Source organism: Oryza sativa, chromosome 4, assembly GCF_034140825.1.
Source record: "Oryza sativa Japonica Group chromosome 4, ASM3414082v1".
NCBI classification, from domain to species: domain Eukaryota; kingdom Viridiplantae; phylum Streptophyta; class Magnoliopsida; order Poales; family Poaceae; genus Oryza; species Oryza sativa.
In genome coordinates, this window is record NC_089038.1 from 25,442,882 (window position 1) to 25,466,738 (window position 23,857).

General features: G+C 44.3%; 1 protein-coding gene and 1 long non-coding RNA gene across 2 annotated transcripts; one reads left to right on the forward strand and one right to left on the reverse strand.

The window, feature by feature from the left end:
• Positions 1–599: 599 nt before the first annotated feature.
• LOC4336300 (eukaryotic translation initiation factor-like) lies at positions 600–6,732 on the reverse strand. Its single transcript, NM_001402388.1, has 9 exons — positions 6,373–6,732; positions 5,627–5,698; positions 4,707–4,802; positions 4,358–4,579; positions 3,683–3,780; positions 3,461–3,548; positions 3,024–3,374; positions 2,703–2,951; positions 600–2,164 (listed from the first exon to the last, which is right to left on the reverse strand). The coding sequence occupies exons 1-9, from the start codon at positions 6,520–6,522 to the stop codon at positions 1,109–1,111; spliced, it is 2,382 nt and encodes a 793-aa protein (NP_001389317.1). The 5' UTR covers positions 6,523–6,732; the 3' UTR covers positions 600–1,108.
• Positions 6,733–17,506: 10,774 nt separating this feature from the next.
• Positions 17,507–20,999, forward strand: LOC9267791 (uncharacterized). Its single transcript, XR_010741047.1, has 4 exons — positions 17,507–17,905; positions 18,021–18,226; positions 18,319–18,392; positions 20,638–20,999. It is a non-coding gene; the product is annotated as an uncharacterized lncRNA (long non-coding RNA).
• The last annotated feature ends 2,858 nt before the right edge of the window (positions 21,000–23,857 follow it).

Here is a 23,857-nt window from a genome sequence, read left to right on the forward strand (position 1 = left end):
TTCATTCTAAAAAAAACTTAATCTAAGAGATGATGTGACCTCTCTTTCTAAAAAAACTGAACTTAGGGCTAGTTTGGTTTGAGGCATAAATTTTACTTACCAATATTTGACAATTTTAATAATGTGTAGTGTCTATTTGGGAAGCCAAATTTTAGAATGTCTAAGAAAATAGGCCATGATGTGATCTCTCCTTCTAAAAAAAACTGAACTTAGGGCTAGTTTCGTAAAAAAAACTGAACTTAGGGCTAGTTTGGTTTGAGGCCCAAATTTTACTTACCAATATTTGACAATTTTAATAGTATGTAGTGTCTATTTGGGAAGACAAATTTTAGAATGCCTAAGAAAATAGGCCATTTCAATAATTAACTTAGGCTATTTTTGTTTAGCACAACTTTGCCTTCCTAAAATTTGTCATGCCAAAACTTACCAAAATTTAGCATTGACAAAAATTCCAAAACTTACCAAAATTTAGCATTGACAAAAATTCCAAAACTTACCAAAAATTGATAAGGCCAATTTACTAGCCCTTAGGAAACTTAGCTTAGGAGACGATGTGAACTCTCTTGTTATATTGATAGTATGAAGAATGTCACGCACAAGCAGGCAGCCCACAAACAGAATCATAGTCAAATGCATCAGCAAGTAATTCTGAGGAAAATGATAAAACTTCATCGCACACGAGGCACGAATGCTCAAGCAAACCTCAGAATTAGGTATCAAAATTTGACCGCTACAATGACACGATATATTGTAAACCAACAGAATACTCCAAAACCATAGTACATTGTTACAAAATGTGTACGCACAGAAAAGAACTAATAAAGGGACACAAAAATACCACATTAAGCCTTGTTCATCTCAGGCTCCAGCGAATTAAGCTGTCACCCGATAGCAAAATCCATGGCTTCTTTCTTTCCTTCGTTGTCGAAACAATAATGAACACTCATCTGACCTTGCAAAAATATACAGCACAAAACTGGCTGTTGCTCACATCTCCAGTACGAGAGTTCCTCTGGGGTGAAACACCTAAGCTATAGAGAATACACGATGCTGTTTTGGCTAGGCACAGCATCCAAAAGGTTGATATGCCAAGGCTGCCAAGGGGCTATTATTTCAAAAGTTTGTTGCAGGCGTCGATTACCACAGCATGCGAGCTCAATATAGCCTGACCTGAAGAGTTTCCGCCCATGGTTTTCATGACAGCATCAAAAATTCCTTTGCGGAAGTATGTATCCTCCACTGCTTTTAGAATCTCCTCAACAACTTCAAAGCTCAAGCCACACGACAAACTCAGTCGTGCAACAACTTCACCAAACAAGGCTGGAGCTAGAGGAAGGTCAATACCAATATCTTCCAGCAGGGCTGCATACAGTAAGCATCCAGTTTTCAGGTCCTCAGTCTTGAAAATTTTCTTGGCGTGCAGATGCTCCAGCAGCCTAACAAGAGGATCAATGAAGTTGGGACCCTTATCCAAAGCAAGATTGATAGCTTCTTTCACAATCTCAGAGTAGTACTCAGGACACTGAAGCTCCTCGATACATTGTTGTGCTTCATCCAGAATACGTATGCCAAAATACTCTTCAAGAAGGGATACCGTCTTCTTCTGAACTGCAGCTGGCATCTCATGGGAAGAACCGGCTGCTTTGTCTGTGACAGGCACAACAGCTGGAGCTGCACTTACAGGTTTTGGTGATGGTGCAGTTTGAGCTGGTGTATGAGTGAGACTAGCCATAAGGCTGGAAGGGCGAGATGGTGGACCACCACTGCCCAAAAGAGCACTCTTACCAATTAGTGCTCCACTTCCATGAGGAAGAAGCCTGGAGTTAATAGATGATGGCTTGTTAATAGATGATGGCTTATTAAGCAACGGACCCTGGTTACGAAGAGAGTCGCCTCTTGGCATTGATTTAGAACGTGGAACTTCCCAGTTATCATTATCTAACCCAGGCATTCCAGGCATCTTTCTTGATCCAGGCATACCAGGTGTTCCAGGCATCCCAGGCATCATCCCTCCTGTTCCTGGTCGATTCATTGGGAATCCACCAGGGGAAAGAGGACCACCTGGTGCATTACGGCCATTCCTCGTGAGTCCTGTTGCCCCTGGCCGTAGTCCAAGTGTCTTCATAGCCTCATCATGAATTTCACTGATTGTCTTGGCCTTAATCTGAAGATTGCAAGCATCACAAAACTCAGAATGGATAATAAATTTATAAATCCAGCTAACCAGTGATTGCTAATACAAACAGCAAACTAAGAGTGGGAACAAAAACATTGAAGCCATACTTGGCATTAAATTTAGTGTAAGCCAGAAACAACATTATGGTACCAAACAGAATGCTTCAATGTATAGTCAAAACGGTGAACTGATGAATTATTTCAAATATGGATTATAAACATGGCCATTCTCTTATTAATATAGGGGTGTACAAAGCAATAGACAAACCCGTTGATTCTAAATAAATATATGCAATTTCATAGCACTGGCGATTGCTTGCCATTCCCACATGAGCATGCATGTTTATCTAATAAGCTCACAGTTAAAGAGCCACTACAGATAACTATGGTGCTAGAATTTGGTAGCCATTGACCAAAGTACTCATAGCAGCACCTCGGTACAACCAAGAGACTAACGTCATTATGAAAGAAAGACAATGCATGTATAAAAGATAACTAAAATAAAACACTAGGGTGATTTTATTTACCTCTTCACGTCGAGGCACCCAATTGTTTGAACGAAGATCAACCACATCACGAACCATAAACCTCAGACGTGGTGCCAACTGAAGGTTTGTTGTTAACTCCTTCATCTGAATGAAGTAGGTATCATTAATTCGACGAGATTTTGGGTTCTCGTCAAGCTGTTTACCAATTGTATTGAAGAACTGACAAATAGCCTCAACGTTTTCCTCTTCAGGGCAAGCCTTTTTATCAGGTCCAGACCCCAAGAGTTCCTGCATATAGAACAGATTAGACAAGCTACCCCTGAATAATAATAACTTTATTACCAATTTGCTAATGCATACCTGAACAATGTGATGAACTATCTTTTCAGGTACCATCTTTTGCTTAAGTAGCTCACCAATTAGACGGATATTTCCAAGTGTTCTTAGTTTGACAATCCTTTCTTTGTCCCTTCTCTCCATCTCTTGGTCAGGGCCAGTCAATTTTGCTATTTCAGCCCTTAGGCTCTCAGCACCTTCAAATGCTTCCTGACAATTGTTCAACAGCACACGCTTGAATGTAATCTCTTTGCCACCTGGTTCTTCCGAAGGGAATGATGGTAGCTTCTCATTGAGATCGGAACAAAGTTGAGCATACATCGGACAGAAGGTGGGCTCAAAAACAGCCTTCTCAAATATGAGAGAAATAACATCCTGAATCAAAAGCAGAAGATATATTAATCACAAGGAGGCTAGCAAAAAATAGAAAGCTACAGAAAAGAGATCTAAAATCATCCAACCTTTAGAATATCAGCAGTGGTAATTCCAGATTCCATTAGTTGGCCCTTGAGTAGATCAAATTTCTCCGGTGTCAGTTTGTTTAGTATACTGCATACGCACAAGAAAAACAGGCAGCAAGTCAATGCCAGAAAACTGTGTTATAAAGAAATAAAGAAATAAAGAAATAAAAGCACTCAAAAAGGAACAAAAACATGAAAAAGACTGAACGATAATTATGATACCCTTTCACTGTTTTCAGGACTCTATCTTTCTCTGAGAGATTGCCTCTTCTAGCTGACCAAGGTACCTCAGCCTTGATAAGAGCAGGAGTCGGGCCAACCTGAAAGACATACATCAGCAAAGGCCTGATCACAAAGTCACAAATACATACAAGTATACAAGTTATGAAAGAAAAATACATATTAAAACATGTGAATTGATTTCATACAACAAAATAATATGGACTGTCACATACAAGACAAACTGACATTGTTCTGTACCAATTTATAACCCGACACTTCTTCTGTGGTTTACATTTCAACATTCATTGCAAGAAAGATAGGGTTAAAAGAGCATAGATGGCACTAGTGATCAATTGTGAATGAGGGGACAGCAAAATGTGTAAATAACACTGTTGAGTTGGGTAGACGATCCCGCAAAAGGCAAAACCTAGTTAGTTTAGTAATTTGATGAATAATAATAGCCATGGATTAACCGAGGAGGTTACATCAGACATAATCAACAGAGGGAACCAACATTAATTCCGAATCAGTAGCTACCACTAAGCAAGGCTACTTCAAAAGCAACATTGTTTAGCGCAGGAAGAAATATGAGCTTATTCAAGATATGAAAAAAAATAATGAATGAATAAGGTCAAATGGAACAAACTTTACTGATAATTCTTGTCTTGAACATACCTGAGCTTTTGAAGCAAACTGGTGGTTTAATTGATCCTGCCTGTTAACTTGCTCTTGTTGCCGACCACTTGAAGCATGTGCTGCTTTAGCTTCACGAATGTTGTCCCAGGACTTCTCTTCATTAGCTGCCGGAGGTTGAACCGTGCGTGCACGCCAGTCACGGTTATCTGTCTCACCATACCGATTGTGCGGTTGCGCCTGGGTTTGTGTCTGCACTTGCACCTGAACAACAAAAGACTACAATTTGAGACAGAATTGTATGCTTCAACCAGACCAATTGGTAGGATTGATTAATACGTATGGTAAAACCAAGTGAATTATGATGACAGCGGAAATAGCAAGAGCTCACATCTGACTCAGGGCGACCCCAAATCTGATCTTCACCATGAAGCTCTATATCAATCTCTTGATTAATTCTTAAGATGGCCTCAGGTATGTCAACGATCTGTTAGTAAGTAAAATCATAATTAGTACGCAAAAAATTAGTAGTCTTCACAAGGTCGCAATATAAATATTATATGCCAGTTGAATGTTAGACACTGTCTAATGTTGTCTCAATAGAAGGTGTAGTACATTTATAAAACCAGGTTAAAACAGAACGACCGAACTGCGAAAATAGGGTACTAAAACTCAACCCCCCCCCCTCTCTTTTATTGCATTTCAAGACTACAGAGTAAACAAGTAACCAAAACTTATATCGAAAGAAAGCTGCGGCTCTTCCACTTGAGGCTAGTAGGTACAGTTTCACTTAAATATCCTGTGAGTGCCTCTATTTCCATCCTAGATCGGTGCTACTTTGTATATAGCATAGTCTAAAGTTAAATCATTCATCACTGAAATTTCCAATGATATGCTAGCAACGCATACCATCGAAGTACTCGTACCAGCAAAATTTCTGTTATAACCATTTCAATGTGGCCAATTTAGACACTTCTACATTTATTGCAGCCAAAGTTGGTTGTGTTTCAACTTTCACTGCACGAATACCTAGGGGACATTAACGTGGTATATTTCGATGTTTGTGTGCTATGCACCTAGTTGCAGAAACACCACCTACGCGATATTGTTTTCCATGTCTGATGTGTTGAAAAGTATTCCAAATAGAAACTTCTGCTCTAATTTAGCTCAAATGTGCCAGATACGCTGCAAGCATTTTTCAACAAAACCAAACGACAGGGAGCACGTAAAGCAGAACATGTCTACTAAGATATTCACAGCAAATTTCCCATCCAGAAACTGATATTGAATAACACAACAGATTGCAAGTACCTCACGCAGTTCGAGAAGTTGATCTCTTGTATAGCGAACACGCTCGCGCACCTCAAAATTTGGATCACCAATCTGCAGCAAAAGTATCAGCCATGTCAGCATATCAAATTAGAAAACACAAGTCCACAACTCCACAAATTAAATCACAGGACACAACATTTTGGCTAATAATCTGAGAGATTGATCCAACAAAAAAATATTTGACATAAAGATTACATAACACCCACGACAACAACAACTTGCTTGATTCAGCTAAGGATGCAATACATAAATGCTGTTTGCAGTTTTAAAACAAACATATATATGTATGAAACTTGCCGAAGAACAAGGCAGACTCAGTTAACTTATATGCACGGCCCATTGTATCGCACAAGCCACATAGAAGAGCAATAGAAGCCCTGAAAGCTAAAACAACACTGGAATCCACTACAAATCCTAAGTATAGCATGCTGAACCATGAAATATCCAACTTTAATTAGCAAAAGCTGTCATATCACAGTCGGGACTATCAGCTCCTTGTCTCGCATTAACCCCCTCCTAAAACTAGGTCGAGCCGTGCAAGCGATAATCAACTACAACCACTAACGCCCCTCCCAGATTGGAGCATCGATTTGAGATCCGATCCTCTCACCGGATCTCCCCCTCCCACGCCCGCCACCATCCCATCGAATCCACATCGAGCAGTACATCAAGCCGCCAGATCGGGCGCGTCCAAGCTCTCATCCCCCATCATCCCCCCCTCTCACCTTGGATGCGCCGCCGACGTGGGAGCGGAGCAAGTCGCCGGAGCCGGAGGCGGCGGCGGCGAAGGCGGGGGAGAAGAGGCGGCCGGGGCGGGGGCCGCCGCCGCCGCCGCCGGGGCGCAAGCTGATGACGGGCTGGTGATCCTTCTCCATGCTTCTCAGACGGGGGGATGGGAGGGGGATGAACCGAATCCGGGGGGGCCGCGCGCGAGCTCGATCGAGGCGGTGGGGGGAGGAATCCGCGGGGAAATCGCGGAGAAATCGAAACCCCTTTTCCCTTCTCCCTCTTCGGCGAGAGAAGGTTGCGTTTGCGAGGGGAGGAGGGGAGGAGGAGGAGGAAGGGGGAGCGGAGGCGTGGACGACGGGAGGAGGGTGGGGTTTTATCCCGGGTGCTTTTAGGGCTGAGGGGAGGGTGGGTGTGGGTCCGGATCGTAGTTTCCGCACGCTTGCGTGGGTAGTCTCGTACTTTCCTATGCGCCTCGCGGGGATTTTACTGGCACACTCTCTCCTGGTGCCTGGTGGTGTGCGCTGGTGTATTTGTGTGCGGGCCGGTATTTGGGTCGTGGTGGTTTTGGGCACGAGAGATTGGGATATTTACGATTGGGGGTATCCGGGGCTTAGCTGGTTTGTGACCTGAGGGGTGGGTATTACCGTACTTTGTGCAGTTTTGCTCTGCGTGCTCGACTGCTCGCATAGTCGCATCCGGCTTACGGTTACTTCTGTTCTTCATCGAGTTGGTATTATATACCAGATCTGTTTTAAAATATAATAAATATATTTTCTATGTAATATGAATTAAACAGGTCATTAAGAGAGTACATTTTAAATATGTATCTAGGCTTAATGGAGAAGTCTATTCTGTCCTAGGGTCTCGAGGTCGGAGTCTTGACCCCCGCGTCGCTCTCACGCGGGCGGCTCGGGGGCGAAACCCTAGCCGCCCGCGCCGCCACACCTTCTTCCCCATCCTCCACCTCGCCACCGCCGGAGCTCGGCGGCGGCAAAGCCGGCGGTGAGCCAGGAAGGCGGCGGCGAGGCCCATACGAGTCAGCGGAACCGCCCTCTGCGTGAGGAGGACGGAGATGGCCGATGATGGCACGGCCGGAGGTGGAGTCGGCCGGTCAGCTTGGGGCGGCGGATCCGGCGCCCCTGTGGCAGGATCTGGCCCCCCACCTGCGGGCCAGCGCGGTGGGCGACACGACGGAGGCAGAGAGGGGCAGCGAGCGGCAGCGATGGAGGACGCGGGTCTCGATCGGCGATGCAGCAGCGAGGCGGTGGTGGCCCTCGGCCCGGTGATGGCGGCGGCCGGATCCGGTGATGGCGGTGGCCCCTTGACCAGATCCGTCGCCCTCCTGGCCGGCTGACGACGGCGAGCTGCCTAGGAGAGGTGGGGGCCGGTATGCCCTCGCCAGCGCAGGGAAGGCTGCAGGAGGCCGGCGACGGAGGACTGAGCCGGGTGGCGGGCACGTGACGGAGGCGGGGGCCTGGTGCTGCAACGGAGGCGGGGGGCGGGTGCGCCCACCGGCGGTTGCGGGAGGCCCTTGTGCGCGGAGGAAGTGGTGGCCACCGGCTGCGCCCACTGGCGTCTTGGCACGGCGCAGCGGAGCGCTCGTGGTCCCGATGGCTGGCCGAGCCTCGACGGCCGGTCCCATGGCCGCCTCGGCCGGTGGTCGATGCAGCAGTGGATGGTGGAGGCTTGGCGGCTCGGCGGACTGGTGAATCTGCCTGAGCTGTGGGTGGTGGGCTAGGCTTGGCGGCTGGAGTGACGATGTGGTGGTCCGGCGACGTTCGTTGCACGGGTGGATTGGGTGGTTTTGGATGACGCTGACGAAAGCCTTGGCTGGCCTTTGGTTGGAGGCATCGTTCCCCTCCTTGGAGGCGTCGTTATGGCGTCTCCCTCACTACCAAGAACCTTTCCCATGCAAGGATGGTCGTTCGTGGACCCCGCGTCGAAGCTCTGTAAGCCTAGCTTTTCGGCGAGGCCTTCGTCTCCTAGGTTCCATTCTTGATGTGGCGAGCGTACAACTTTCTTCGTTTTCTTCTAGGTGAAGTCGGAGCTGCTTTGTTAGGGTGCAATGAAGCTTGGCAACAATAACATGTTGCAGTTTTCGAGGGGCGTTGGTGTTAGCTGCGTTCAAGAAGTGGTGCTCTGGTGATTTGCGCTGATGTTCAAAGTGGACAATCGATGTCTTGCTTGTTTTCTGTGATGCATTTGGCAACGATGTTGTGATAGCTGTGGAGTCGAAGCTGCTGTGTCGCTAGGCGACAAGCCCGGCAACGATAACATTTGCTTCACGAAGTCGAAGCCTTTGTATCGCTTACAACAAGCTCTTTATCGATAGCTGTTTTGGGCTCCGCCATTTTTCCTTTTTCCATGGTGTCGGTAGCTTAGGTTAGAGTGTTGTGGTTTTCGCCCAGTTTTCCCCTAATTAACTGTGCATTGTAAGGTTTGGTCTCGTTTTCTCCTTAAAATGAGACACCTTCTTCTTTATATAAAATGTCGGCAATGGCCTGACCGTTCGAAAAAATGTATCTAGGCTTAGAAATTGTCTTAGAAGCTTGAAATTCTCAAAAGCAGCTGATAAGAATTCATAAATTCTAAAAGTTTTTTTTACTTTTTACTTTGAATTTATTTTCTAGACTTTTGGTAAAAACATGAACAGTTTGAAGGGGTTAGGCATTTTATATAAGACTAGAAAAAATGTCTGTGCAATGCAACGGGTGAAAGCTATTTTAATCTTATCGTTATTACTTATTATACGATTTAGTTAAGGTGAAATTCACTTTGAGAATTCGCTTGGATATATATATATTTTAGAAAACCATAAGTTGCAATTAGGAGTCCGACCATCTAAAGTTAGCACGTGAGTTTTTTTTAAAGAGATTTCCTATACGACTCCTTCTGTATTTCCAAAAGCGAACGAACTTTAAAAACCGACTCAAATACAGATCTGTATTTCCAAAAGTGAACAAACTTAAAAGCCGACTCATACACGGATGGCGTACCAAAGTACCGACAAAAACATCTTAATCCTTATAATAGTAGAGTGGGTATGGTTGTCAGAAACTCCTCCCTTAAATAACGACTAGGAATATATAGTTGAGTGAGGTGGTGGATAGGTCATGATTTAAAGTATATTTTACAGGTGTTAGATATTGTTTTTGTATGTTTGTGATCCCCCCTTGTTTACCATACTAATAACGTTTATTGCAACAAGCCCATAGACTCGATTGCACGAGTACATATGACTAGGGATGGGTTAGGACGATGAATTGAGATCCAACCTCTTATGGTCTATAGAGTGGAAGAAGGGATATAAGCATAATTGAGACCTAACCATTTGTAGCGCTGGGAGGAGGAATAAGAATGGCTCCGCTTTTAATCATTAGAGACTAGCTTGGTTTCAATTTATGGTCTTTGCTATCTTTTTCTCGTTTGGATTTATAAGATGCAAATCCGTATTGAGCAGGTGTTTGATACTACCTCACATATTCCCCATGCCCAAATGTAATTATGCTTTATTTATTTCCATATCTGCATTATATTTAAAAAAATCCCATCTCTACTGCATCTAAGTCCCACTCTGATATATTTTCATAAATAGAAAGTTTTATAAGGAAAATGTGAGCTCTATTGATTATGAAATCAAGTTACAATTGTTTAATAGAAGCTCACGAATATAAGTTGGTGTTTGCACATGCCATACCGCACAATGCATTGTGCACATAACTAGCTAAGTTATTTTATAATGAAAATAATTATTCTAGCTTTTGTTTCAAAGAAACTATAAAAGTTGCAGGATAAATGATTACAAATTATAAATTTACGGTTTAATTAAAAGCAAGACAACCACTTAAAATACAACTTAAATACATATATTTCTATATATATGGTTGGTCAGAGTATATATGGTGAAGAGAAGATGCACATCGGTGGTATGCACGGCAAAGGACACAAAGATGTCCGACTTATTCGCTAATAGCCTCGTCGCCATTCTCGTTCTCGTCTATGTCCAAGAGAAAGTCGGGTAGGGGTCAGCCACACCATCCCCACCGCCGGCCTCGCGCTATCGCTCTCAGTGCTCGATGTCACCACATCGTTCTACTATCACAACACCTCGTCCTTAAGAACACAGCTGCCGTCCTAGTGAGGCTGTTTGGGATGGTGTTCAGGTGATGCTCATGAATCGAAGGCGCCGATTGTTGTTGGTACATGACACCGTCGTCAATGTGTTGGGCACAAGCGACGTGGCACAATACACCGTCGTCAAGATAAAGTAGCAACTGCACCACACGCAATATTTGGGTGTACAATCATGTGCTGGTGGCCACTAAGAAAGAGAGAGAAGGGATGGAGGGAGAGAAGAGGGGCAATGATTTATGGGTCTCGCTATAATTTTTTTGTTTTCTTAACTAGGGCACCCACTATTATGTGGGCCTAATATTTGTTTTAATTTTTTCTAACCAGATTCCAAATGACACGTGGATCCCACTAGTGTTTTTTATATTTTCTTTTAGTGCCATGTAATAAATTTTACGTGAGACGAAGACCAAGTAAACATGTTATACCGACATCATGTGAGCCAAAACAATCTTAATACTACTGAGAGACTCGACCCAATCTTATGATTGAGGAAGAAACTCGACCTATGATTAAGGGACGTAAAGTGGACCTTTTCCTATACAAATTCAGCCACAGCCCACGCCCCACGGCGACAGTTCACGCGTATCAGGGATCAGAACCAAACGAAAGGCTGGCCTGCTCGTTATTTTGGTCTGGCCCATTGAAAGCATTGGCAAAGATCCAGTCCGTTGTCTCTGCAACAGCCGCGCACAGGCGACAGGTGCACGGGCTCGTTCCGCGGCGTCGCATGCAGTGCAGGCTCGCGAGGCTACTAAACTCGCCTTCCACTCTGCACAATTTGCCGTCTCTAGTCTCTACCTGTGTATGACCCGGCCGTGCCAGAACCTGTACTACCGGAATACGGCCAGGGAGTACATGCCAGTTATTTTGGAATTTATTTTATTTTTTTATTTTAAATTTTAATTAATCTCATATTAGGTTTTAGATGGTCTCTTCTTTCCATAGTTTTTATTTTTACTAAAAAGAAGTCCGCGCGATGCAACGGGTAAAGGTTATCTTATTATCATCATACAATTTAGTTAAGGTGAAATTCACTGTGGGAATTCGTTTGGATATATATTTTTCTAGAAAAATCATGAGATGCAATTAGAAGTCCGATCATCTCAAGTTAGCATGCGAATTTTTTATTTAGATTTCTTATATGACTCCTTCTATATGTCCAAAGACGAACGAAGTTAAAACTCGACTCAAATACAGATTGTATTTCCAAAAGTGACATGGGCCGACATGACGATGACGAAGCCATTAGCCATTAGGCGTCGTTCTCCTTCTTGAAGGTGTCGTTCTGACGTTGACATTTCTTAGCACCAAGAACCTTTCGCATGCAACAGTAGTTATTGGTGGACTCCTACGATGCATCCGAAGCTCTACAATCCTCTATAAGTTTCTCTGTTTTTTTTGGGATGTCTATACATCTATTGATAGAAAATCCCACCTCCCATCTTTCAAATGTTGGACCGTTGGATGTGTTTTAATATTCGTGCAGATGCATTAACCCTACCTCTCATCCTCCTGTTCCCCTCCCGTCACGCGTCCGCACCCCTCCCATCGCTACTCCTCTGCCCGATCCGCCGCCACCGCCCGCCTCGCCGGCTGGCCGGAGGACGTCAACGGCGCCGGCGAGACCCTCCCCTCCCCCCTTCCTCCTTGAGCCGTTGGCGGCGAGGTGCCCCCGCCACCGACGCCGGCCCACCACCCTCCTCCAGCCCTGCGGCGTTGCCGGCGCCTCACCGCCCGCCCGATCCGCCGCCCACCGCCGGGCTGCCGCCTCCCCCAGCCATCCTTCTAGAGCCGGCGAACTCCTCCCCTCCCCCTCCCCTTCCCACCCCCACCCCACCCCACCCCGCGATCCTAACCCGTAGGGTCCTTGCCGGCGCCGGAGAAAAAGAGGAGGTCGCCGGAGTTGGAGGAAAAGGCGTGATGCACGAATCTTGAAGCCCATCCGGTGTCCCAAAATCTGTAAGATTTGGAGATGCAAAATCTGTCGAAAGAAGGTTAGCAATTTCGTTTTTCTTCTCCAAAATAATCTACCGTGTACCCCGTGTAATGCTGTGACGGGAGTGGGTGCTTGTTTGTAGCTGTACTAGCCGGCTAGCCGCGACCGGTTCCATCGATACCTCATATACCTATCACGTGTGCCGTTTGCGCGTAGGGAGGTTTGATATAGTAGATCGGACGGCTCTCGTGCGCGGTGTGCTAGATGGTGCCTGCAATATTTTGCTCGCTCCGCGTCAAGGCCATGATGCGTACGCGTGCTTCTCACACGAAGGTCCCCACCTGTCAGCCCAGCCACCCGAGTACCCGACAGGTTCTCTGCTGCACTGCGCGCTCTGCTCGCCGCGGTCGCCGGCGGCCGACCCGCGTGAAAGCGTGGAACATATCCGAGACTTAGTTGGAGACTTGGGCCGCAAGCAGATTGGATGAGTTTGGTTGTTGCCTTAATTATTATTAATCACCCGTCTCTTAACGGGTCGGATCATATGTTTGTTAGCGAGACCGAGCAGGATACCTGAATTAATGAATTTAACAATCCACATAGCTGTACACCCTATAAAAGGCAGCAGCTAGCGAACAAGAATTTTCGTGTTTTGTGTGTTGACATGAAGATAACTACTGGTGACAGGTATATACATGTGCAGATTTTTTTTTTCATGAAGAAATACGGATAACGATCGCTAATGTGACCTTTTTTTTTCTTTTCTCTTTCTCGCTTATGTACAGGAAAGAAAAACGGAATGTTGGATTCAAGATTCCTAAGAAGAAATTTAGGTTTTGTGTTCGTGATGAGTATGGCACGAAGGCATTGGCTGAGCAAGTTATGGTTAAATCCACGTCACTGTGGCGCGAGATTGAGCTTCGTACCGAGACAAGGATGATTACAGCATTTTTTTACCATGGGTGCGGCCTTCGCACATGGTCAGCGTACAGGCAGAACATCCCTATTTTTAATAAATTGCATGCCGCATTAAACAATATACTCAGAAGGTACAAGAGTCGTCGTGTGGAAATTGGCCTATTTTATCTGCAATCAAATATGAAATGTTTTCAGTTTACAGTCCGGAGTCCTTTGGACAACAACAACGAGTTTCTGAAAAAGTTACGGAAAATTAAAGCACACGAATGCAACATGAGAGAAGATAATGCGGAGAAAACTGGAAGCCTTTCCCCTATAATTATGGGGACATTGAGATTAGTTAGCAAGAGGCATGTACTTGGCTTTATGTTTGTGATATTTTTATCTTGTGTAATAATCTTTCTATGAAAATATAAGATATCTTGAACATCGCCTAATATTAATTATTTCTTTTACAATGATCCTTCTTCATATTCTTGTTGGTTTTCTAGGCCTTGAAAACAACAATAGAACTCCAAGACCATAGCAACCTACTTTTATATTGTTGTACAATTATTCATAAAAACATGTAAAAAATATTTTGTTATGTAAACTTTATAGCAAGTTTTTTTCCTATCCTATTGGTGTATTGCTGGCCTAACAAAAAAAACATATATTTTATCCTCGCCAGTTTGTTTTATTGCGCAAGCGTTTTTTGGTAGGCTTGCGGTTTTTTTTGTCCATCCGGTTTTTTCCGTCAGTGTTTTTTCACACCGCAGTTCGGTTTTCATCCACTTGTTTTTTTATTTGCCTTTTTTTTCGCCGGGCCGGACCCTAATGTTGCCTCCACATCGATCTTTCTTCCCATGCATGCGTCGTTTCCCCCATCCAATTGATCGCAAAAATCGATTCTATACTCATCCTTCATCATTTTCTCCATGGTTTCCCCTTTCAACTCGATTTTAATTCGTCGGATTTAATCTCCATTTAACATTCGTCGATGATGGCTGGCCGTTGAGCTTTCCCGACCATTTTATCTGATCAAAATTCCTTAACCAATTTTGGGAGATCGAGAAAATTCAGCCGGACTTTATGGGTAGGATCGGCTCCGGCATCGTACGGCACAAAACCATATTCCGAAGGTTAAAAACGGTAGTCGACTGTGCGAGCTAGGCCTGTGGCTCCACTTGTCCGTGGGCCTCCGCCTTCCTCCCCACGCCGCATGCCTCCATCCACCCAACATGCACTGGTCGTCGCTCGCCGCTCGCTCTCTCTCCGCCCGCCGGCCTTTGCTTCCCTAGTCGCCTGTTGGCGAGCTCCCAAACCGCATAGGATGCCACTCCCTCCCTCCGCATGTGCGCCACCGCCGCTCCCTCTGCCCTAGCCCACGGCAACTCCCTCCTTGCCGCCTAGCCATGGAACTGAACTGGGTTGGGACTAGACAAGGTCGGGGATATGGCTGATGTGTAATAAGGGCTTTTTGTTAGTTCAGGGTAGTAGATACATTTTCTTTTGTATTCTAAATGAATCTCTAATGGTGGAGTAAATGTATGGTCAAATGGTTATTACAATTTTGAAAAGCGGGTTCATTGAGCAAACTTCAAAAATGATGGTCAGTTTAATTGTTAGGCTTCAAAATAGGGTGTTAAAGTGAAAGACAAATGCATATTCTCACCTGTCTCAAAATAACTTTATGATTCACCATCTTATTTATGTAAGAACAAACTTTATGTATAAGGGTCTATTTGGATCACATGGACTATATTTTTAGTACTGTCACATCGGATGTTATGACACTAATTAGAAGTATTAAACATAGACTAATGACAAAACCTATTCGATAACCCTTGACTAATTCGCGAGACGAATCTATTGAGCCTAATTAATCCATGATTAGACTATGTGATGCTACAATAAACATGTGCTAATTATGATATTAATTAGGCTTAAAAAAATATCACGCGAATTAGCTCTCATTTATGCAGTTAATTTTGTAATTAGTCTATGTTTAATACTCTAAATTAGCGTCCAAACATCCGATGTATGTGAAGGCGTGCAATGATTGCTTTAGGTGGTGTTTGGATCAGCCCCCCTCCATATATATATCTTTGCACATAACTTGCCCTGACGAGTGCATTTCAACCCTGTGACATCCCGGCCCAATAAGGATTAGGCCTGTGTGGCCCATGTGAGCTGTGTGCGCATGTTTAGTACCACGTCGCTAGTTTAGCACGAGTGGAACCGACTTATAAGGCCTCTTCCCTCCAACCACATCACTCCGGGGTTAACCCTTTTACACGAAGCGAGGACGAAAGTGTAAGTGGGGTGGTGTGTGTAAGTGGGCCCGCTCATCGGTTGGCTGGGCTACGCGGTTCTAGAGGGAGGGCTGTTACAAACCCAATCCTCCAAAATATCCCTAAATCAGCTAAGGTTTCGACAGTGAGTCGGTGAGGTTAGCGGAAGAAGGCCGAGAGGTAGTGGTTGTGGGGGTTAGCGGAAGAAGGCCGAGAGGTAGTGGTTGTGGGGGCCTCAGCGGCAGGAGGCAACGCAGTGCAGCGGGGTTAGCGATGGCACAGTGCGGTCAGATTAGCGGCGGGAGGCCCATGGATTCTCCAAGCTCGTCCTCGTCTTGAAGTCACCGGAAGAAGGTGTTGTTGCTCAAGTGCTCGTTGTGCGGGAGATGACATTTTCTTTTTTTGGGGAAGAACATTTTAAGTATTTTTTTTTTGGGATTCTGGTGTCAGTATATAGTTACAAAGAGATATATGCGACATGTTGTGATGTGGAGGGGGCTAAGAGCAAAAGTGTTGCCTATGTGACATACCATGTTGGTGGTCAAACGTGGTCAAAGAACGATTAGACTGGGTGTGATACATTAAACCAAGTTCACATATCTAAACGTGCAATTTTTTAGTCCACAGACTTAAGTGACACCACCACACAAATTTAGGGGACCGGCCATGTATTTCACTCTATAAACAGCCATAAATCCACAGAAATTTTGTTCACATCTCGTTCTAATCGTTTCAACCATGCCCCGTTCTCGCCGCGGCCCTCCCAAGGGCGCCAACTCGTCGGTCGCCGGCGCTGCGCCGCGCGGGGGACGCGTGAGTGGCCTCAATCAAGCGTACAACCGGATGGCGAAGGCCAGCCGGGTGCCCAACCCGCTGGCCACGCCCACGACTCACCAGGGGGAGCTCCCGGGAAGACGTGTCGAAGTGAAAGAACTGAAGTTCTAGTCAAAATATGATAAATAAAAATATTGTTTTTTAAGAACATTCATTTGAATGCTGTCGTGCTCTATAATTCTTAAGACTATTTTTAACTTTCCCTTCAACTAATCGGCAGCAGGAAGCTAGTATAGTTTGCTTTCTCTCATAGCCGTGGATCCTATTCTCTGCATTCTTCTGAGGTGCAGCAGCCCGCGGAGCAGCTGGGCCACCAGGTCGCCGGCGACGGGGTGGACCTGCCCGTGGCGGCCCAGGAGCAGGCGCCAGTCATGGGCCAGGAGGGCCATGTGCCGGCGGCGCCCGTGCACGCGCCGGAGTCCGATCCTCCGGCAGCGTGAGGGCGAGTGCAACTGACAAGATCGTTCTGCAAGCGAGGAGGGTGTAGTGGCACCGAAGCCACGCAACGCAAAACAAAGCATAATCGGCCATGCAAAGTAGTATGTAGTAGGAAAAAGGCAGTGAATCGGCTGGTAGTTTGTAGTAGGAGAAGGAGAATGAACAAGAAGTATCTTGAATCTGGAGACGTTAATGAGAAGTTATCCTATATGAATTTCTTCTTTCTACTGTTTGATTGAATTGCTGTTTGTTTTTCTTTTCTTTTTTGCGTTTTTGTGATATTTTCTTTGGGCTGGGCTAAACTGTTCGAGGAAGAGGGTGGGCTCCGGCCTTTCGATCGGTGCTCAAAGGTGGGTCTTTTGGCCTCTTCGTGCCTCTTGATCTTGATCTGTAGGAGTATATTTTGGCTGTGTTTAGTTTAGTGTAAAGTTTGAATTTTGATTGAAATTGAAGATGATTTGACTGTAGAGTTGCGTGTGTATGATATGTTAATGTAATAGAAAAAGACTGAAGTTTGGATCCAAACTCTGTATCTAAACACAGCCTCTGCTAGAACCGTCGTCCTCTTCGTGCCCTTGTGTGATTGCTAATAGATCTGTGTAGATTCCCTCACTCTCTCAAAAAAAAAAAACAGTGCAGATTCTGTCTCGGTCGCGCTCCTCTTCGCGTTCCAGGAATCCGCCGCTTCTCGGGAAGGCGGGCGCGGCGGCGCTTCCATGTTCCCGGCGGCGGAGCACGGAGCTAGGGCTCGGCCAGCGCCAGATCTAACGGCGTCTTCCTAGGGAAGAGCAAGAGCACCGGCAGATGCCTCGTGGTCAGCTATATCGGCCGTCTGCGGCGGCCTCGGGGCCCACCAGATCTGGCGGTGGGCGGCGACATCGAGCTGAACGACCTCCATCGGCGCCAAGCAGACCCTGCCGTATCGTCGGCGTCGAGCAGCTTCGCCAACGACCTCCACTTCTGCGACCTCGGCGGCGGCTGCTCGTTCATCCCCTGGTATATTTCTTTGCTCTTGGCAAGAACAAGAACACTCTTTGTTCTTGGCATGAACAAGATGATCGTGCCTGCTGCAATTGTATAAACAGAGAATTTGTTGGATCTGTGGCTGCAGCGTCATTGTTGGATCCGTGGCCAGCAGCAGCGGCGCCCGTCTGCTGGTGTAGGAGAGCTCTGTCCATCTGTCAAAGGAGCAGCAAGGAAGAATTGGAATGGAGTATTGCTTCTGGTTCATGCTATAGCAATTTTCTTTTATAGAATTGGTGCTAATGAGTTTGCTAAATTGGAGGTCACTGGATGTCTGGATTGGTTGATTTGAGGGTAATTGATGTTCTTGAAAGTGCAGTTTTTTTTAATGGTGCCAACTCTACAAATTTAATGTATAAACTTGTCTTCTTGGTTGGTTGATCCAGATGCGGTGAGTTGACAACAATGGGCTCTTGCATCTCAAGGAGGAGGTGACGACAGAGGTCAAATGTCAATGGAGGTAATGTTTCTTCAGCCAATTTCACAATGTTCAATCAATATAGTTTCAGGTTTTTCATAGCACAACCATTTGGACTGTATGCAAGGGAGTAGGAGTACATGGATTACTCCTACAAGGGAGTAAAACAGTGTTCCTGTAAGGGAGTATTAATACTGCAAGGGGGTAAAACAGTGTTACTGTAAGTGGCAATTCTGCATCTTACTGTAAGTAGCCTATTTAATCCCTTTCCTGGGATTCAACGTACTCGATTCATACTCCATTGAACATCATACATGACAGAATGACACCATGATTCATGTATCCATTCAATTTCAGAGACCATAAAAATGAGGCACTCAATGAAAAGACAACAGAATAGCCTACCAAACTTGCAATCCAAACTTTGTTTTCCAAAACAAACTTTAGAACATATGTTGTGCATGACAATAAACCAGAACAACACCAGAGTTACTCCTTTACATCAGTATTTGTACTTTCATGTAGTTTTCTCCCTTATATCAGCAGTATTTGCAACTTTTCTCCTATACATCAGTATTTGCGACTTTTCTACTCTCCATCACAATAGTGTCCTAAGCCATTGCTCTAACCAACTTGTTCTAGACAGTCCAACGCCTTCTCGTAGACTCTAGCATCACATGATAGCCAAGATGGTAACCTTCCTTCTCTTTCCAAAGCTTGCTTATTCATATGTGGGATTTTGTACCTATTTCCTCCATTATCTTTCATCACTTCTAGCATGCACAGCTGTAGAGTTAGGAACACTCTGTTTATTTTTGAAGCTTCATAACCATCAAATTCTTCTTGGACAGCATGAATTAGTTCTTGAATAGTTTTTGGACTTGAGCAATTAGTTAATGATTGAATGGAGCTAAAGAATCCTAAATCTAACACATTCATATCTGGTGAATTTGAGGGTTGTTTCAGCTGAATGTTTAGTCCTGTTGCAGCCACTGCTTGTAGGAAGTGTGGGTCATTTGGAGGGACATGTGTTCTAGCGTTGTCCTGTTGGATATAAATTGTATCCCCAATGTCCTCTTCTGGCCACAATGACTGAATAGCTGGAATTACTTTTTCAATCAAGAATTGCCTCATGACATCCCTGTTGACTATGATAGATTTTGTCTCTAAAGTCCCTATGGTTCTGTTGCGACTCTTTCTTATAGCTGGAACCTGAAACCAATTCATAAAGAGTTCAGATCAGAACATAGAGTAAGTCATTTGAAATGATGAACTCAAACTCACCTCTTTAACAAATGGCCACGTGCCAATCTTGCCAGAAAAAGTCACATTCCCTTCCTCGTCAAATCTGGGCCTGGCTATTGCAGTTAGGAACATAACTTTACCGATTCTATTCTTATTTTGAACAGTCCGCAAAGGATCTTCTTCTTCTGGCAGGAGATAGTAGGTCTTCTTCCTTTTAGTCATATCAACCACTTTTCATCAATATGGACTATGTTGTGCATGGTCATGAATCTAGGATCAATATCACCAAGCTCTAACATTGAAATGCAGAATTTCACCCTTTCTCTCTTATTTTCCTCCCTCAAGTATGGCTTCAACGTATTGGAGTGGCGTCTTATCTTACCCAGCTTGAATTTTTGGTGCACTGTTGCAATACTCACACCCAAAGAGTTTGCAAGTGACCTTAAATTAGATCTTCTATTCAGCGGAATTGTAGCGATTTTTGAGAGATCAATTTCCATCTTGTTGGGGCCACAGCATCTAGTTTTTCTGTTGTCAACATCAACCTTGAGCCCGAGTGCAACCTGTTCCCTTGCATGCTTCCAAATCCTTTGAATAACTTGAATACCTACATTGAAATATTCTGCAACCTTTTTTGTGGTGTCCTTCTCTAATCTGCCACCTTTGCTTTTAGCATGTAATGCTATGTAAACAGCATATCTTTCTTTGTCTGATAACCATCTCCTTATCTTTCTCTCTTGTGGTTGAACACCTACAAGGGCATGAATGAAACAGGACAAATATATTAAATCAAATTAACAAGATTCAAAATAATATGGATAAGCAGTTGTACTAGGACTAGGAGTACTAGAATTAATATAGGTAATCAAAACATGAATTACATATCAACATGTACTTAGAGTAGCAGAATGTCAAATCAACATGTACCACTGTTAACATGTTACTAGGAGTGGGAGAGTAGGAGTACTAGGATTCTGGAGTTGATGGACAATTAACATGGATAGACAGTTAACTTTTTTTTTTCTTTCACTCTTTATTTCAGTTCAAGAACTTCAGGCACAGGGAAATAAACAAATGGCAGCAGGAGTATGTGTACAACAGTACATGCATTCAAGTGTACAGGCACAGCAGAAGGAAACTCTACAACATGTATAGATCAGCTTGTATACCAACATAAACCATGTGGAGGCTTGTCAATGAGTAGGAGGCTTCCATCATCACAATTTGATAATGCAGTTTGTATCTTCCTTTTGTAAATGCAGTTTGTAACTTCTTTTTGAGACTGTAACATGTTGGGAGCAGAATTTGATAATGCAGTTTATAACATGTTGTAAATACAGTTGTTGAACTATTGGGAGCAGAATGAATGAATGAATCGATCTGACAGTGTATCTGTTTGGCAAATTGAGTCATGAGCTACTCCTGGTTATATCATTGAACCTACAAACTGAACAAGCATGAGTTCTCCAGATTTTAGAGGCAAGAGTACAACATCTACTCCATTTCAGAGGAAAGAGTACACATCTAGGAATTGCAGAATTTCAGGGGTTCTCCAACAATACCATGAATTTTTTTTTACAGTATCCAAAAGATTTTAGTCAAGCTTTCAGGGTTTTTACTCCATGATTTCTGGAAATTTCAGAGAATACTCCCTCATTTCTGAAGTGGAATACAATGATCAACATCCATGATTTCTGGAAATTTCAGAGACTACTCCCTCATTTCTGAAGTGGAATACAATGATCAACATGTACTCATAGTATTCTACGGAGTAAAAATTTCAGTATTCTACAGACATTTCATGAAGTGATGTACAGACATTTAGGAATAGTACTCTGAAAATTTCAGTATATTAACATGATGTTTGGTTGATGATTCTTAACATGGCGTTTGAATGGCATCATCAGTTAAGACATTTCAGAGTGAAGAATACAGTACAACATCTTCAGTACTCCATTTCAGACATTTCAGAATTTCAGAACTTACATAAAAATAAATGTGAACTGTGAATAATTTCAAACATTTCAGAACTTCAAAAATCTGAAATACTCCAACATCCTTAGCGAGATGAATCACCTTCACCCGAAGCAATGTTGCCTGCATTCTGAGCTATTACCTCGTCAGCTACAGCACCTCCTCCACCTTCATCCCCAGCAATGTTGACTCCAGCCTCGTCAGCTATGGCTTCGCCTCCTCGAAGTTCGTCACCGTCTTCAGGAGGAGGAGCGTTGAGGTCAAAGAGAGGAATCGCCGCCATGGAGCTTAACGTGATGACGCACACGCGAAGCAGAAACTTGTGGAAAGGGAGCTCTGAAACTTGGGGGAGGTCGCTGCCGGACTTGTCGGGCTCAAACTAGTCGACGTGGGCGTGCGTTGAGAAGCGAAGCACGCCGGAGTTTGGCTGAAGCAGGTGTTCTGTGAGGCGAGGCGTCCCGTGCCGTGCCGCGTCGCCGGAGTGCGCACCGAGGAGGCTGCGAGGCGAGGCGTTCTGCGCCGCGTCGCTGGAGTGCGCGTCGAGGAGTGTGCAGTGCCGGCCATCGGAGTGCGTGCCGGGGAGCTTGGTGCCGAGGAGGTGCGTGGCCGCCGCCGCCGCCGGCGACGCGGCCCCTGCGTGTCTGCGAGCTACTACTACCTCCGAGGCTCCGAGCAATGGAGGGGAGAAGAAAGGGACATCGGGGGCATAAAGGGGAATTCATCGCTTCCTTAATTTGAAATTCAAATCCCAGGACGTCTTATAACTTGTAACAGAGGGAGTAGCTCTTTAGGCCGAGTTTACTTCAAAAATTTTTCTTCAAACTTTCAACTTTTCCATCACATCAAAACTTTCCCCCACACATAAATTTTTAACTTTTCTGTCACATCGTTACAATTTCAACCAAACTTTTAATTTTGGTGTAAACTAAACACACCCTTAGTGTTAGTATTTATTTTGGCAAGGTTGGTTGCATCGATTTGGCTGAGGTGAGACTGGTGACAGTGAGAATCTGTGTCCTTATGTTATGCTCTAAAGATTAACTCCTATATTGCTTCTGGATGTCATACTTGGAAACCATGGCAGTTTTTCATTTTCTTGCCTCATTAATGATGCTTCAATCTATCCCATTCAGATGTTATTGTTTTGAAAGGTGTTTGATTGTATTCCTCACCAAGGGAAACCATAGCTGATTGCAGAGTTGATGCTGCTTGTTGTCAACACCCTGCTGCTGGGCCAGACCGCCCATTGGATATTGGTAACCTGCCAGAATGTTGTTTTTCGATGCATTTATCACATAATTTTCATACTCGTCTGAATTTTCAGGTGTCCAGTCATTAATTTCTGTATGCCCTGTGTTGAGATAACTGCTCCCATCTACTCCCTCCGTCCTAAAATGTAGCTATTTCTAGCACAGTGTCTTGTCCCAAAATAAAGCTATTTCTTCACCTACCTCCTCCTCTCAACCAATCACAACAATTCTTTTTCACCTACTTTCTCTTTTCAACCAATCATACACTTCCTCCAATTATTCTCACCTACTTTTTTAATACCCATGCTAACTTCAAAAATGGCTTCATTTTAGAACGGAGGAAGTAGATTTTAATCTGTTCAGTTGTATATTCGTGTATCCAAAGCTCTCTCATACTACTATTCATGGATGAAAATTCAATGATATTGATTTGATAGCAGTTCTCTGTAATTGGTTCAACAGAGCAGATCGTTTGAATTGTTCTGAACTGCGTCCCATCAAATCAGTACATACAATTGCCAACACTATCATCTACTAGGTTCGCAGTGATGATTTACTCGAGTTCCTTTCTATCCCCCGTTGTGTGAATCTTGATTGATCTTGGTTCTGATTTCACTGAATTGCGCAATGTTTGATTGCAGGCTGGGACAAGGCACACCTAAGAACCACACCTCCGCACAAAACTTGTATTTGCAGGCGCATGCGTCATCCTCGGCTATGATTCGTCTACCGCCGATGCAACCGGAGCAGCGACGACTAGTGTTTTTAATTGTACAATCAATATGGATATGTGCCTGAGTCTTTGTAACATGTAGTATGATTTTTTTACTCGACAAAAATATGGCTGTAATTTGTGTTGGCTATATGGATTTGTTGGTAAATAGGATACTCTATAGTCAGGGAGTAATTTATTTTTAGGGTTAATTGGATCCATGCCACTGTAAATATGACAAATTAAAAATATACTACTACTATTCACGTTATCTGCTGAGTGCCACTACAAATTTCTAAAATTGGAACCATGCCACTCCATCATTC